The sequence below is a fragment of the Macrosteles quadrilineatus genome, unplaced genomic scaffold (assembly GCF_028750875.1).
Source record: "Macrosteles quadrilineatus isolate MER2022 unplaced genomic scaffold, UCM_ALF_1.0 Scaffold_1__1_contigs__length_201487025, whole genome shotgun sequence".
NCBI lineage: Eukaryota > Metazoa > Arthropoda > Insecta > Hemiptera > Cicadellidae > Macrosteles > Macrosteles quadrilineatus.
Genome location: NW_026542594.1, coordinates 144,225,774 through 144,241,579, shown reverse-complemented (window position 1 = coordinate 144,241,579; position 15,806 = coordinate 144,225,774). Strand labels below are relative to the sequence as shown.

Below are 15,806 nucleotides of genomic sequence, written 5' to 3'. Positions count from 1 at the left end.
AATTCGCTTAGGCTAAAGGTTTGCTGCGGCAATGGGTATTTTATTTAAATGATCGACTTTATATCTTCAGTAATGTTTGTAACAATCAACAAGACAAACAATGAAAATTATATAGAATATTGTGTTTTTAATTAAACATTTTTGACTCTAACAACACTGTAAATAAAGTGACCGGAGAGTAACTGCAACCAAATGACTGATAGTTTGACTGAGAATTGCGGCTGCAACTGTGACTGGACTGATATGTGTGAATCGACCGGAACGTAAAACTGTATGTCGTCACGTCATTTGAATGAAACAGACGCAGACAGAGGTTTTGGTGCGAATCCGAATCATGCTCTGTGATCCGAGCCCTGGATCCGAATAGCCTTATTAGCACAGACAATATAAAGTGCTCTTAGCCGCACGATTTTTATTTCAGCTGCAGTTTTTTAATACGGACAAAATGAGAGTTTAAAAATTATAAATAAAAAAAAAATATTATTTTAGGCTTGAAACTAAAAAAAATATATAGTTAATTTTTTAATTAAACTGTCATAACCTAACCTAACTAACCAAACTTGCTGATAATGACAAAATTGAATGAAGGTTTACTAATAGAAAAAATAATTCTGTTCATAAAATAAAACTATAAATGCCTCAAATTAAATTTTATATTTTTTAATTATAAAATTAAACTGTGATAACCTAACCAAACTAACCAAACTTGCTGATAATGAAAAAATTGAATGAAGGTTTACTCGAAAAAAAGTTCTTTTCATAAAATAAAACTATAAATAGCTCAAATTCAATTTTATAAGGTTTTAATTATAAAATTTAACTGTTATAACCTAACAAAACTAACCAAACTTGCTGATAATGCAAAAATCTTAGACAAAAAGTTAGTGCCCCCAATGGGTTTCGAACCTGGTACCATAAGTTTCGAAACCCGGCACGCTATCCACTAGACCACCGAGGCCGATAGCTTCACCCCATTTCATTGCGCTAATGGTGTTCCCTCAGCCAATAGAATGCTCTCATATGTTCTTATTAAAATAACTGGAGCTGAAATAAAAATTGTGCCTCTTAGCCTCTGTCCTCTGTCTTCATCTTCCCTTCAACTAGCACTCGACGTTCTGTACCCACGAGCACCTCAGCTTCCACAAGCACAAAGGCCTTGGAACAGTTCCTGGGATAACAGCTATTTGTGTAATAGCTTCACTGTATATCTTTATTGGACCTGTTTAGATAGTTGTTTCTTTCAACAGTTACAGTTGCGAACTGTGCATTGTGATTTTGTAAAGGTGTTTATTCTTACTAGCGTCTAGACTGCCAGTGCAACTCCGAGGAACGAGGATCAGAGGCGCTAAAATTGTTATCTCTATCACTGTTGCTGTCAAAACTTATCATTTGTAGGTTAAATTTAAATTAAATAAAATTAAACTGTCATAACCTAACCAAACTTGCTGATAATGAAAAACTCGGATAAAGGTTTACTAATCGAAAAAATAGTTCTGTTCTAAAAATAAAATTATAAAATAAATGTTATTGTTAGGTCGTCGGCTACTCATCACTAAAATAAATTAATCACAATTTACTAAAAAATGTGGTGTATTTCAAGTTTACATCAAAACTCATCTTCAGCCTCTAGACACAACATATTAACTAATTTATATTATATTTATTGCATATTTATTATAATTGATTCATGGCCATCAGTATTATTTTAGTTAGTATAAATTCTCTTGTTACTGTATATTTAAATGTTATATTGTCATTCTTATTTATATTCTTATTTATATTTTATATTCTTTTATTTATAGTTTGAGTGAAACTGTCACCATTGAAGACGGACATTTTTCCCTAGTTGTGTTTATTATTAATTGTAATACCATGTTAACATTCCTGTTATTTGATTAATGCTACAAAGTAATTGGCATGTGCTGTTTTGTAGCATTGAAAATAAAATAAATAAATAAATAAATATCAAGTAAATAAACTATCATTATGTTATGTTGTGTCTAGAGGCTGAAGATGAGTTTTGATGTAAACTTGAAATATACCACATTTTTTAGTAAATTGTGATTAATTTATTTTAGTGATGAGTAGCCGACAACCTAACAATAACATTAATAATGCCATCACGAAGAAAAAAATATACCGGAATGTGTAAAATAAATGTCTCAAATTCAATTTTATAATTTTTAAATTATAAAATTAAACTGTCATAACCTAACCAAACCAACCAGACTTGCTGATATGAAAACAAATTGTTGACAAAAAGTTAGTGCAATCAGTGGGATTCGAAGTAGTTAAAGGCGGCCGTGTTCAAACCCGGCACCTTCCGATTATCAGCCCGACACTCTATCCACTACACCACCAAGGCTCATGACTCAATTAATTCCGTATCGTTGCGGTAATGGTTGACGTTGACGTCACGCCATCGGCACGGAGCGGTGGTTTTCCGATCTGATCCTCGTTCCTCGGACTCGGAGTTGCACTGGCAGTCTAGACGTTCATTCTTTATCTTTACTGTTTGTTTACTTTTTTTGACTTGAGCTGCTTGAAAAGAAAAGGTGTTTTATGATTATGAAAATTTAAGTGTTGAAGTGTGCTGAAGCTGATTATTTGTGATTAGTTATTGACAATTAAATATTTTGCGTGCATGAATTATTTAAGTTATGAAGTTTTAAATGTTCACTTAACCTATATTTTTCGGATTCCTCAAGAAATAGTGATTGTTAGGTTAGGTTAGGTGTTTGTGTGTGAATTTGTTAGATTGCAGTTTTGGTAGTGGTAGTGGTAGGTCTTAGTTAGCCTCTAAGGTAAACTTAGGCCTACTCTTATAAATAGATAAGTTATTAATTTAACTTTTTAAAAGCAATAACTAATACCTTAACTCCACTGAAAGGCCCAACTAACAATCAAAATAAACCTAAGGTAAATCTAACAAATTCACACACAAACACAACTCAACCTAACCTATTAACAATCACGAGAGGGAGAAGAACCGATTCAAGGGAGAAGAATGGATGAAGAAATGAGATTAAAGATAGAATAAAATAAAGTGTAAAATATTTGTAAATTATTTTCAGCAATTTTTTTGTTAACTGCTAACTTAATAAGTGAACGTATAGGTAAATATATCTGCTATATACTTACATTATATTTGCACAATACTTAACTTGCGTGAACCTGGCAATAACTCCAGCAATAAGTAGTGAGCTCATTTTCAAGATGAGCTCGTTCGCATGGCCCAATCACGTCCTGGTTGAAGTTCGTTCGCTACGCTCACTCACCTTAAGGTTGGAGCGCGAGCACTACTTATTGCTGACTTAACACCCCCTAACTTACCCACCAAGTACATGATATTGATACTGTCGTGTCCGTAAAAGTGTCCTCTATCTGGTGACTTTCTCGGTAATAACCTACGCGGCCGTATTTTTCTTTAAAATGGCCAGCAATAGATTTTATCGACTTATTGCTGACTTTACCCCCCCTAACTTACCCCCCAGGTACATGATATTGATACTGTCTTGTCCGTTAATGTGTCCTCTATCAGCTGACACTCTCGGTACAGTAATAACCTACGCGGCCGTATTTTTCCGCTAAACGGCCAGCAATAGATTTTATCGACTTATTGCTGACTTTACCCCCCCTAACTTACCCCCCAGGTACATGATATTGATACTGTCGTGTCCGTTAATGTGTCCTCTATCAGCTGACACTCTCGGTAATAACCTATGCGGCCGTATTTTTCCGCTTAACGTCCAGCAAAAGATTTGATCAACTTACTGACTTTACCCCCCCCCCCCTAACTTACCCCCCAGGTACATGATATTGATACTGTCGTGTCCGTTAATGTGTCCTCTATCAGCTGATATTCTCGGTAATAACCTACGCGGCCGTATTTTTCCTCAAAACGGCCAGCAATAGATTTTATCGGGCGCGCGAATTACTTATTGCTGGAGTTATTGCCAGGTTCACACCAATCAATACTTAACAGAATAGAAGTGGGGATAACTTCGGCACCCTATGAATAGTGTTGTCATCATTTTAAGAACTGAACTTTGGGTACAGTTTCTTAACTGGGCTATGCTAATATCGATTCAAACTATCGATTTAATCAAATTGCGATTTAATTAAAAAATCCTGTAAAAATGTTTATCTTATTGACCACTATGTTTGTGCAAAATATGAATAAACACTCTTAAACCATTTAAAAATGGCAGCTTTCAAAAATATTTAATAAAAATTCCATGAAAACTGTTTTATATATGTTTTTATATTTTACAAAATATTTGCAAGACATTTGTAAAATTTTGTAAATGTTACAACCAAGGGCATGAAGTTGTTTGTATGATGAAGAAATATGATAATTTGCAGGTTGTAAACACATAACAAAAACAGCTCAACTCATAGTAGTGTAGTGAAAAATATGTTTAAACTTATGCAGCACATTAAAATTTATTCAAAATCATTATCTAAAAGAAATTAATAGAAATTTTTTTTAATACCACGTTTTTAAACGCTCTAAAAATTGAAAAAAAATGTATAAATATGTGGAGGGAGAGAATTGCTTGTAACATTTAAAACAAAAAACGTGGGGCGCATGCAATAGCTAATTTAAGGTTTTCTTCGCATATTGAATTATTTGCTAGTAGCAAGATGAGAGAGTTGGGGACCTTTTTGGAGCTAAGTTCATTGGAAAATATCGTCGTCGTTCTCATGATGAAATGCTGCAGTTACTTACTGTCATTAGAAGACAACGTCAAGGAAGAATATAGCCTATATTTAAAGTTAATATTTGATACATCCTTAATCGGTGCAAAAATGTTAAACAGTAGCCAATAACGTAATCAGCAAACAGCTCTTGGGACACACAGAGAAGTTCCAGAAGTAGTACCAACCCCATGAATCCAGACACAATAAAGTGTGTGATTATCTGAGAGACTAATGTGACATAAGAATAAGAATAGTATATTGCATGATTCTGTCTGAACTGACTTTGAAATGTGTTCTGCGCGTGTGCCAAACCAAGATGCATGCTGCATGCAGCGCCAACATACCGAACGATCGGTTCTTAGTGGTGCTGCAAGCTGCAAAATGCCGGTAGCTCTGTGCCAGTCGCATGTGTGTAAGCTTGACGTGATTAACACAGGTTGATTTTCAAGCTGCATGCTAGTAGCAAGAAAAATGCTAGACACACAGTGTGAGATGCATGTGTGTGTAACCCGTTTAACTTATATTAAACAAGTTCAAATAGGACATTGTGTTACTGTAAATGCATGTGTATGTATGTATGTATGACTAAGGGAGTATGTTTTATCTATGGTCCAACTGAAACATTTAGGCCTACCAGTACAACCTTTTATTTATTTACCGTCTTGTGAGTTAACAGTATAGGCCCTAAGTGTAGATATATTATTATAAGTGTTATTATTTACGGGTACAGTTTCTTAACTGGGCTATGTTAATATCGATTGAAACTATCGATTCGATTAGTAAACCTTCATGCGATTTTTTCACAATCAGCAAGTTTGGTTGGTTAGGTTAGGTTATGATAGTTTAATTTTATAATACTTGGATATATTTAAAAATATCGATTATTAATCAACTAGTGTACATGTTGCTCGAAATCGAGCAATTGCAAAGAAGTACAGGAGTTATTTACAAACAAATTACTTGGTTTAACACTTATAACAGTCATAATTTCCAATGATTTTAAAAGAGCAAAATAGCCAACTAAAAGATTATCAACCAACGGAAATAATTACAATTTACATAACAGTCCTTTTCCATTTTAAAGGGTGAATTTTTAACAATCAAACTACCCATGGACGTGAAAAGGTAAGCTTACAATTTAAGGTCAACGTAAAAAGGCTGTCAGCTTTTATTAAGTACCGTACCTAAGTTATTTAGCCAATTTGTAGACAATAAGGTGTATGCTACTCTACAGGACAGAGTTAGGCAAAAACTGGCAGAAATCTGAAATGCTGTTATTTATCATAGGCTTAGTCATATACCAAATCCTTAAAATAAAAATTTAATAACTAACTTATATCATTAAACACAAACCAACATCCAAAACTATACACATTTTTAATACAACTTTTCGATAATTTACACATTGACTGTTTACAACATATCTTTTTCTTCTCACTATTAATTTTTGCTTTGCAACGGGAACGATTTGTTTCATAATTATTGAAATAGATTTATAATAATCTATCATACAGTTTAAGATTAAATAAACCTACCACATAGTTCTTTTATTTTTTCTATCAGCTGTCTAAAATTGTGAAATAGGCATTTGACAGTTCTGGTTGTTTACATTTAAATGTCAAAGCAAATGTAAACATTGTGAATTTTCTCATGCTACCATGGAGACCAAATATTAATATTTAATTTCTGACAACAGCTGGAGTTTCAAAACAGTTTCTGTTTCCCATGTTAATCTTATGGAGAAATACGAAACTTTAAAGGACCCCAGGGCCTCACTCTCTAATTGTTTCCCTAAAAAGAAAGTTTCCTGCACAACTTCACGTTACGCTCTTTCCAATGACACCAAAAACATGTCAATCGGTTCAGTAGTTTCGGAGGAGTAATTGTCACAAAATTCCTGCTTGCGTATTAAATAAGTATAGATAGATATTTTCAATTTGATAGTTTCAATTGATATTAGCATAGGGTAGCCCAGTTAAGAAACTGTAGGCCTACCCCTGAACTACAACATAAGTTAGTTGGGTCGTAAGGCCCTTTTTCTGGTAAATTTGGGTACACTTCCATATCTGTTGGCACAAACAACCGAATGAAAATATCAATTGATTATTCGATATGTTAACCTAACTAACCAAATGATATGTCGAATTAAACAATCGAACTATCAATATTACTCATTCGGTTGTTTGTGCCAACAGATATGGAAGTGTACCCATAAATTTAATAAAAGGAATTATGCCCAATAGCTAGAGATGTAAAATACCCATGTAAATACAGATTTGGGTATTTCTGAACTTTATAACTTAGACTTTTCTTTTAAACGTTTCTAAACCATTCCTAACTTACGATACGATCTTAATAAACAGGAAAATACCTTGAATTTATTAAGGCGCGGAATTCACTGCAAATTGCGAAAATATACGGACCGGTGACTACTTACTCTTGGGCACCTATTTGTGTTGCCAGCTGATTAGAAATATAAGGATTTAATAAGCAATATATCGAACAGCATCGAAATCGATATTTAATCCGATACCTCACAGGTTATATGTTGAATGACATCTACGGTACAGTAAGTTATTACACTCAAAAACCTGGTCGCTTAAGGTGAATTAAGGCAAAACGTCGCGCCGTGCCGTGCCGCATCTGGTGTGCGCCTGGCCTTAATAAAACGCAGATTGAACACTCTAATTTAGGCATGTGGGGAAGGTAGGTCGGGGTTTATGAGTATTCGTGGCTCCATTAAGTGTTTTGAAGTAAGGATAGATTAGGAAGGTAAAGTTGTAGGTTATAGCGGACTACTATAACCCACATGCATCTGGTTTGCGCCTGGCCTTAATAAAACGCAGATTGAACACTCTAATTTAGGCATGTGGGGAAGGTAGGTCGGGGTTTATGAGTATTCGTGGCTCCATTAAGTGTTTTGAAGTAAGGATAGATTAGGAAGGTAAAGTTGTAGGTTATAGCACATAAAACGGACTACTATAACCCAGAATGCCAACCGCATGGTAAAAAGCATTAAGCGTTTTGAGAGAGCTTTGCCTGTCAATCCGTAGGCAGCGCCACCAGCGTTGCCATGCACTCAGCATAGCAACGCTGGTGGCGCTGCCTACGGATTGACAGGCAAAGCTCTCTCAAAACGCATAATGCTTTTTACCATGCGGTTGGCATTCTGGGTTATAGTAGTACGTTTTCTGTGGTTATAGGTAATCTAATCGGGTTGTTTATTTGTCTTGCACCATATTGTTTTTTATCTTTTGGAATAGTTGGTGAAACGGGGAAACAAATTTAAAAATGCTTGCAAATCATTGTAAATCATTTCAGATCTTATAGCCGAGCAATGTGATGAACAACAGCTGATCATCTTTAGCAGAAGCTACTTGATGTTTGGAAGAATGTCAGAGATGACTGACTGAGATGAGACACTGACTGAAATTCAGTCACGCAAAAACCACCCACTCGGCTCAGGGAGGTTGGGTTTTTGAACTTATAAAATGGATTGCAATGTATTGTATTAATGTATTAATAAATTAGTATTTGTCGTTCTATTTAAATAATCTAAAATGTGTTCACATTGATTAAATAGATGTTTTACATTAAAAGCTAATTAACTTGTCTAATAAATGTTTTAATATTCAATCTTAACAATGCTGGGTCTCCCGGTAATAATTATTTATAATAATAGGAATAGGTCTATTCATATGTTGTCTCAATTTAAAATTAAGTACAATTTTAAATGACAACTGCAATAAAGGGCATGTGGGCAAACCCATTTTATACATTAATCGACCTCAAGCCAGAAGTATTCTCACCAGTCTTCTCCAGTTAATTCAAATATCGTACCCATCGTATGTTATGGGTAAGATGGATTGCAGGGATCTTGTACATATAGCCTACATAAGGATGATTCTGGTGGCTTGAACAGTTTAGACATGGCTGATCAGTTGATGCAAATTATCCCTGGTGCTGAAATTGTTTTAATAAACTTTGTTTTCCTAGTGTAAAATGTCTGGTGCTCCAACCCGATCCCCACCTGCAGATCTGCTGACTTCCTCACACACAGTTCCTGAATTCCTCACGACTGATGATGATGACTCAAACCTTTGCCTTGATGATTTGCAACAGTATGTTAACAAAACCATCACCAAAATTAAACCAATGCTACAAACAGGTCCTAAGTAAGTCGTTTGGCTATTCCAATAGGCAGGAACTTATTATTCCCTTATTCAGCGGTTCCCAACCTATGAGTCGCGCAAGGGTCCTCATAATACCACAAAATTCTTTTGTGGTGGGTCGTGAGAAGCAATCAAAGATTCAAAAAGTTTTTCATCGGACTCACGGTAATTTTTACAACCCAAACCAACGGACATAAACATATTTTTAGGTAAAAAAACTGCCGCAGACTCCTGCTCTGCTGAAATAAAAATAATATAACAATAAATCCATAGGCATATCTCATGACATGTTACACTTCAACTTTAAACTAAAACGAGTATAAAACATTTATCTGGATGATTGCTACACGTTTCAAAGGGTGCATGGTGAGATGCACTATTAAAATGGATGTTCAAAACGAGAAAGAAAGTATGAATTCAGCAAGCTGGTATCGAAAAATCAATATGGGTTTATAACGTCGTGTATGTGTGAGGGTGCATCCCTAACTTGGGGTATTTGCAAAATAAATAACTACATTAATAGGCTATGTGGAAAAATATCAAGCTCATAAGATGTCAATATTCACATAAGTACCTCCTTTGACTAGTCAATGGTACCTCCTTGTAAGTAGAGAAGTTCAGTCCTCAATAAGTTTATGAAATAATATTATTTTGGGCTAAATAATGTGTCTTCAATTAACACCTCTTCAACATTTTTAATTAACTAGAGAACCTGTTGCTCGAATTCGAGCTATTGTAAAGTATTACAGGCGTTATTTCAAAACGAATAACAGTCATAACTTCCGATTATGACTCAAAAGAGTCAACTCAAAGATGTGCTCCACTCTAGTTATCAAAACTGCAAAATGAACTTACTCTGAAAACGAACACTATTGTGTGTATAATGTGTTTACTAATGAACAGCTGTAATTTATACAAATATCTGTTAAAGTAAACAAAATCTTTTCATCATAAGAAATACATTGCGATTTTGATGGCCTGTGGGGCAAAGCCCGAGGACTTTTATTACAGAAATTGGTGAAAGGGGGCGTCTACACAAAAAATACTTAATTTTGACACATCGTTGGTAAAAATCCGTCCATTATTTACGAAGGAGTAGTGTTTCATAGAAAACGCCTTAACGTATTATAAGGATTGTATGTTTATCAGAGGACCTTTCACATGCTAACAATTACAGTAAAATGATGATTTTTATATTATTATTATTTCGTGTTTGGGTCACAAAAAAATCGAAGATTTAGGCTGGTTGCCAGATCAAAAAGTTTGGGAACCGCTGCCTAATTATTTCACTTTGTAAGTTATATGTATAGGTAGCACATATTTAAGCCAGAAAACCTTAATCAGGTTATCTACACAAATCTGTCACAAATACATTTAACTGAACAAAATACAACTACTTAAAAAACTGTTTTTAAGTGATTTTATCAACTTTTATTTCAGAGTAAAAATTTAAATATATCTATGATTTGTGGAATACCTGAGTAATGACTGATCAACTACAATGCTTTGGAATAGTTTGGTTTAAATGATTAAGGTATAATATTCGTGATTTATTATTTGGTTTATAATTATGTTTGCATTATAATAGAAACTAAACGTTTAATGACTGATTACTTTTACAGTTGTGGACTGGCAGCTCTTGCCATGGTTGCAACACTAATACCAATTAAACAACCTATTTCAATAAACAATATTTTTCATGAAGCTGAACTAAGAGGCTTTACTTGTAAGGGGGAAATGTTTTCTGTATCAAATATGAAAATATTAGCCGAGACATTTTTGGCTCCTTGGTTTTGTGTTGAAGAATTTTCAGATGGGATGGAAGCTAAAAAATTGTCCATCATTGAAAAGCTGTATGCAGGAGCATTGATGATGGTTCCGTATCCTTTTAATTACAATGCAAGTTTAACTTAAAAAGTCTATTTTCAAAGGAATTCATGTGAACAAAAAAAAAAATCAAAAAGCGTCTGTTCAAGAGGTGCACGTGTGAGCATTTTATCTAATTGTCTTGTTTTCAGTTTCTTCAATGTCAGATTTACCTCTATACAATAAGGGGCAGTGTTTTGTAGAAAAACATGTTTTTCCAAATTGATATTTGGGCATGACGGGTGACCATGACTAATGACCCCTTGATTGCAAGAGATCACGTGGAAGTTCCACCTATTGGACAGGGGCCACCAAATGTTAATTTATCTGCATACTGTTAATATTAAGTACCTGAAATCCGGCACTAAGTTCAGACTTTGAGTTAAGCTAAAAACCAACTTAAAGTAAGCACAAGACCAAGAGTTCTCAAAGTAGTTACTATCACATTAGCAAGGGATGGTAAATGCTACCTCATTCTCATATGGTTACAATGATTAACTTTTCAATATTTGTACTATAGCGAATTTCCCTATAGGGAAGTAGCTATTGCCGTAGGTGGCACGTTAAGACCTAGGCCCGGTACCGATTTACATTTTCATTTTGATGTCTCTAGAGGCCAAAAACACCATTCGTTCAAATTTTTATATATGAATATATATATATGTCCGTGAACGCAATAACTTGAGTAATTTTTGCCCGATTTTGATGAAATTTGGTTTAAAGGTGTAAGGCAGGATAAACTTGAATGAGTTCGCGAACCAGCATGATCGGACCATGAGAACGGGGGATTTTATGGGGTAAACAATGGGTTTTCACCTTCAAAACATAAAATTTCCCAATTTCTCTCTAGACATTTTTCAAGAGCTTAAAAAAACAAAAAACCTAGTATATCAGAGTTTTTTTGTACGGTATTGGTAACGGAGAAAATTAAAGAAATTTTAAATTTAAAATTCTCATGTTATTTTTATGGAGAATATTCAAAAATTTTGTAGTTTGCTTGTTTATGGATATATTTTGATCCAACTTGTCAAATCTATTTATTTTATACTTTAAGCTATTAATATTTTACTAAAAAACACACTTTATTAGTTTCCTTGTAGCAGCAAACCTAGGTACTCGTGAAACCAAATGTTTTTTAAATAGATTTAATTTTAAATCAATTTAGACAAATGGAAATTCGCTTAGTCGGCAGGTTTGTTGCGGCGGGGGTATTTGGTTACATTTTTAATTATTTGTATTAATATATATAACAGGTTGAAAAACTTCACCCATTAGGCCTATATGGAGAAATTATTTTGTATAACATTACAAAATATGAATTCAATTGTTTCCAAAATGGCTGCCATTCTTAATATGGCGGCAAACTTAAAAAAGTCTAAAAGATCACCTAGTATTTTTATGATTGTTTTAGAATGTAAATGAAATTTAAAAACGTTTTTATTATTCACATTTTTTGATAAAATAAAAGGATTACCTTATCCAACCACAGTTGCTGGCATGACAACTAGTTTCGTTCCTTAGATATTCATCAGGTCATTGTATGCAACCACATCATCAATGTATAAATACTTTTAATGCATTAATCAGTTTTATTTAGTTAGTGACGTTGCTGGCCAGCCTTTACAGTTTTAATTAATAATTGTAACTTACGTCAATCAATCCAGTTGTGTATTGGAGGGACGTACGTTTCGACCTTTAGGCCATCTTCAGCCCCGCTGTTACACTAAGTTGTTCCATCCTTAGTTGCATTGTTGGTGTAGCAACCCGTCAAATATTTACAATGAAGCAGGGCACTTAGACAAGTCAGTGCCGCCGCAGTCCCAAGCCCGTTCAGCCGTGCGTACGGTAATAGTTTCATTAATATGTGTTCATATTCGTCAATGACATTTTGTGTTTTTTATGTTCTTCATTGTAAATATTTGACGCGGTTGCTACACCAACAATGCAACTAAGGATGGAACAACTTAGTGTAACAGCGGGGCTGAAGATGGCCTAAACGTCGAAACATACGTCCCTCCAATACACAACTGGATTGATTGACGTAAGTTACAATTATTAATTAAAACATCAATCCCAACAAATCAATCATGATTTTTACAGTTTTAACCAGTTTTTACTATTGTGATTTTGACAGTGTTTTAAAGAATCTTTTGACATACCACAATGTATTAATACATTGATGATGTGGTTGCATACAATGACCTGACAAAGTTCTAAGGAACGAAACTAGCTGTCATACCAGCAACTGTGGTTGGATAAGGTAATCATTTCATTTGATCAATAATTTATTCCAACCAAGGGCCACTATGAATAACAAACCACATTTTTTCTCTCAAGCTACTTCTTTACATGTGTTCTTTAGCTTGTTACACCTTGGAAAAGTGGCTTGCTGTGTACATTCTGCATTGTGTAGCTCCTAAACTAGTAAGTATCTATAGAAGTAATGCAAAGAATAAATAAGTATTAAAATTGCATCTAAATTCTAAAAAGCTAATTAAAATACTGAGTGTCAAATTGTTGAGTTAGCCACCATGTTGGAAAACGGTGGCCATTCGTAAAACATTGGAAATAATAGACTATGTTGTTAATGTATTCTAAGATGTAATTGCAATTTTAAGACATATTTATTATTTGCATTTCCTCTCCTAACTTGCCGGTTTAAAAGCTACAGAATGCAGAATGTACACAGCAAGCAACTTTTCCCAGGTGTAACACGCTGTAACTTCTTAACAAGTAACCTTAGAGGAAAAATGCCAAGAAACATCTTTTTTAATTTTTTGAATTTAAATTGATGATTTTTTTGGGCTCTGGGGACGTAAAAACAAAAAAGTAAATCAGTCCAGGTTCCAGGGTCTATTAGACCTATGGTAAAAGCTTATTCCTATATGGGTAGTTCGCAAAAATGCAATTAACAAGGATAGAAACTTTTGTGAAGTGTTCGTCAATGTGTTTTAACCTTACCTTTGAAGAGTTTGTATATGAGTGGGCTTAACATAGCCATAGAGTACATTTATGGAACAGAGCATGTGGTGTATTATGAACGTTTGCAGTGTGCTTCGAGTGTCTTTAGGGATTGCGGTGTTGCGAAATTGTGGGGCACGGCCTTGAAATAGAGAAGGCTATGCTATGATGCGTAAAAGAATTCTGATCAACAATTTTGATGAAGTTAAGGGAGTTTGATCCTGAAGGTATCTAACAATTTAATCACTTATATTAACTTTATTCCTATAAATTAATGATGTGTAACATAGAATTAGGTTGGAATTTTTCCTTAACTAGTTTAGTTATGATGCTGACAAAAACCATTCGCCGTGTTGTATGAACGGTCACAAGGCACACTGGGCTGTGGTGTGTGGTGTGATGGAAAGGTCGGATGGCCAAGTGCATGTGGCTGCTAGACACGGCAAGAGTCGCTACCTCGGAGTTTGGTCACTGGACAGTCTAGCCAAAAGTAACGCCAACCTAACTGAATTAGATCCAAGTAGGCGCAAAGATAATTGCCAGTATATCCTACCATCAGGTGGTGTGAGAGCTGGTCTTTCCAACAGATACATTTTGATAACAAAAAAATGATTTTACAACTCAGAACACTACGAAATATTTGCTTTAGAACTAAGGGTTTCTTAAAAAAAAATCTTTCTACTAAACTCCATTTTACAGTTTTGTCATTGACTTTTGTGCCAACTCGTCAGTCATAAAATTAAATCAAACCTACAGCTACAGTGGGATACGTTGAATTTGACCAAAATCATAACTGCTACAGCTTCTAGCTTAATTTAAAATTCATAAAATAAAACTATTTTGCAAATAAATGCCATACTGTTAAGAAATTGTCTTGGTAGTTGTTACATTAATAAACAATGATAAGAAAACTAGGATGCAAGTCCCACATACAGGCTTTTTGCCACATGGAGCCTGGTTTCCAGTGTAGCAATCTTTAATTGACACTAATACTCTTATTGTAAAGTATTTTTTATAGTTTGGTATATCACTCTGTTATTGCTTAGTAATGTCATTGAAAAGACTGTTATGTATGTAATGGTTTGTATATGTTATTCTACTAATCAATAAATAGTTTTAAATATTTTGTTTTTTCTTTCTTCAATTCATATTTGATTGTTACATAGCAGTAAGTAAGATACAGTACAACCCCGCTAATCCGTCGGAGCCATGGGCAGAACAGTGAAGAGGTCGGATTATCTAAGGAGCAGCTTGAAGTTCAGGAGCAAATTTTAGTTCAGGATTTTACTGCCATCTCTGAAGACAATAGCGATGTTTACGTGACCGCAACAGACACTCAATATTTTGACGCAATCACGGAAGACGATGGCAATGTTGCCATGATCGCGGAAACCGCTTAATATATGCTACAATCCAGGGAGATGATGTTTACGTTAAGCACATACGATATGTAAGGAGTTTGCCGCTATCGCTGATAACAACGATTAAGTTTCTATGATCGCGGGAGACGATGCTGATATTCTCATTACCGAAGAAGATATAACATTTTTGTTAACGATCGTAGAAAACGATGATGTTTCCGTGGCGGCGGGGGATAAAAGGATTTGTTATGCTACTGCGGGGAATGTGATGATGTCCACAGAACTAAGGGAAATTGTTACAATATTACCGGGGTAACATAGTTAGTGCGATAACCGAGAGGCAATGGCCTAAGGTTAAGCGAGGAGTAGGACTTAGCGAAGGTGGGATTAGCGGGGTTTTACGGTACTGTATCATCCTGACTGGCTATGAAAAGTCTAGCAGCTGACACTAACTTTTTAAGTTTGTTTCAGAGCAATATCTATATATTAATTTGAAACTGTTTTTCTTTGTCACAGCTATTTTGAGAGAACGGCTGGGCGTAAAAACTCGGTAGAGGTGTCTAAAGAAAGGTCTTGGTCTGTAGATGAGCCATCAAAAGAGAAACATGGTGAATTCTCTTAGGGCTCTGCCCCGGTGGCCTTTAAATTCCCATCCCATGTTATTCTTATGGAGGAAAACGGGGGTTTTGTCACAGCTAATTTGAGAGAACGGCTGGGCGTAGAAACTTGGTAGGGGTCTCTA

At 34.8% G+C, this 15,806-nt stretch overlaps 1 protein-coding gene across 5 annotated transcripts; it reads left to right on the top strand.

The window, feature by feature from the left end:
• The first annotated feature begins 2,536 nt into the window (after positions 1-2,536).
• Positions 2,537-14,826, top strand: LOC128986269 (actin maturation protease). 5 transcript variants are annotated; one of them, XM_054406543.1, is made up of 6 exons: positions 2,639-2,781; positions 2,920-3,116; positions 8,026-8,173; positions 8,701-8,879; positions 10,499-10,756; positions 14,027-14,826. In XM_054406543.1, exons 4-6 carry the CDS (start codon positions 8,707-8,709, stop codon positions 14,313-14,315), a joined length of 720 nt encoding a protein of 239 aa, XP_054262518.1. In that variant the 5' UTR covers positions 2,639-2,781; positions 2,920-3,116; positions 8,026-8,173; positions 8,701-8,706; the 3' UTR covers positions 14,316-14,826. The 5 variants fall into 5 exon arrangements, with proteins under 5 accessions (XP_054262554.1, XP_054262518.1, XP_054262526.1 ...); XM_054406551.1 differs by having other exon boundaries at positions 2,640-2,781; positions 2,981-3,116; XM_054406559.1 differs by having other exon boundaries at positions 2,640-2,804; positions 2,981-3,116.
• Positions 14,827-15,806: the final 980 nt, after the last annotated feature.

Bases quoted from the DNA above. Each gene is read 5' to 3' on its own strand.
- LOC128986269 (XM_054406579.1), top strand. From the start codon at position 8,707: ATGTCTGGTGCTCCAACCCGATCCCCACCTGCAGATCTGCTGACTTCC. The intron at 8,880-10,498 runs GTAAGTCGTTTG...TTACTTTTACAG, and splicing joins ATGCTACAAACAGGTCCTAA to TTGTGGACTGGCAGCTCTTG. The intron at 10,757-14,026 runs GTATCCTTTTAA...TAACTAGTTTAG, and splicing joins GGAGCATTGATGATGGTTCC to TTATGATGCTGACAAAAACC.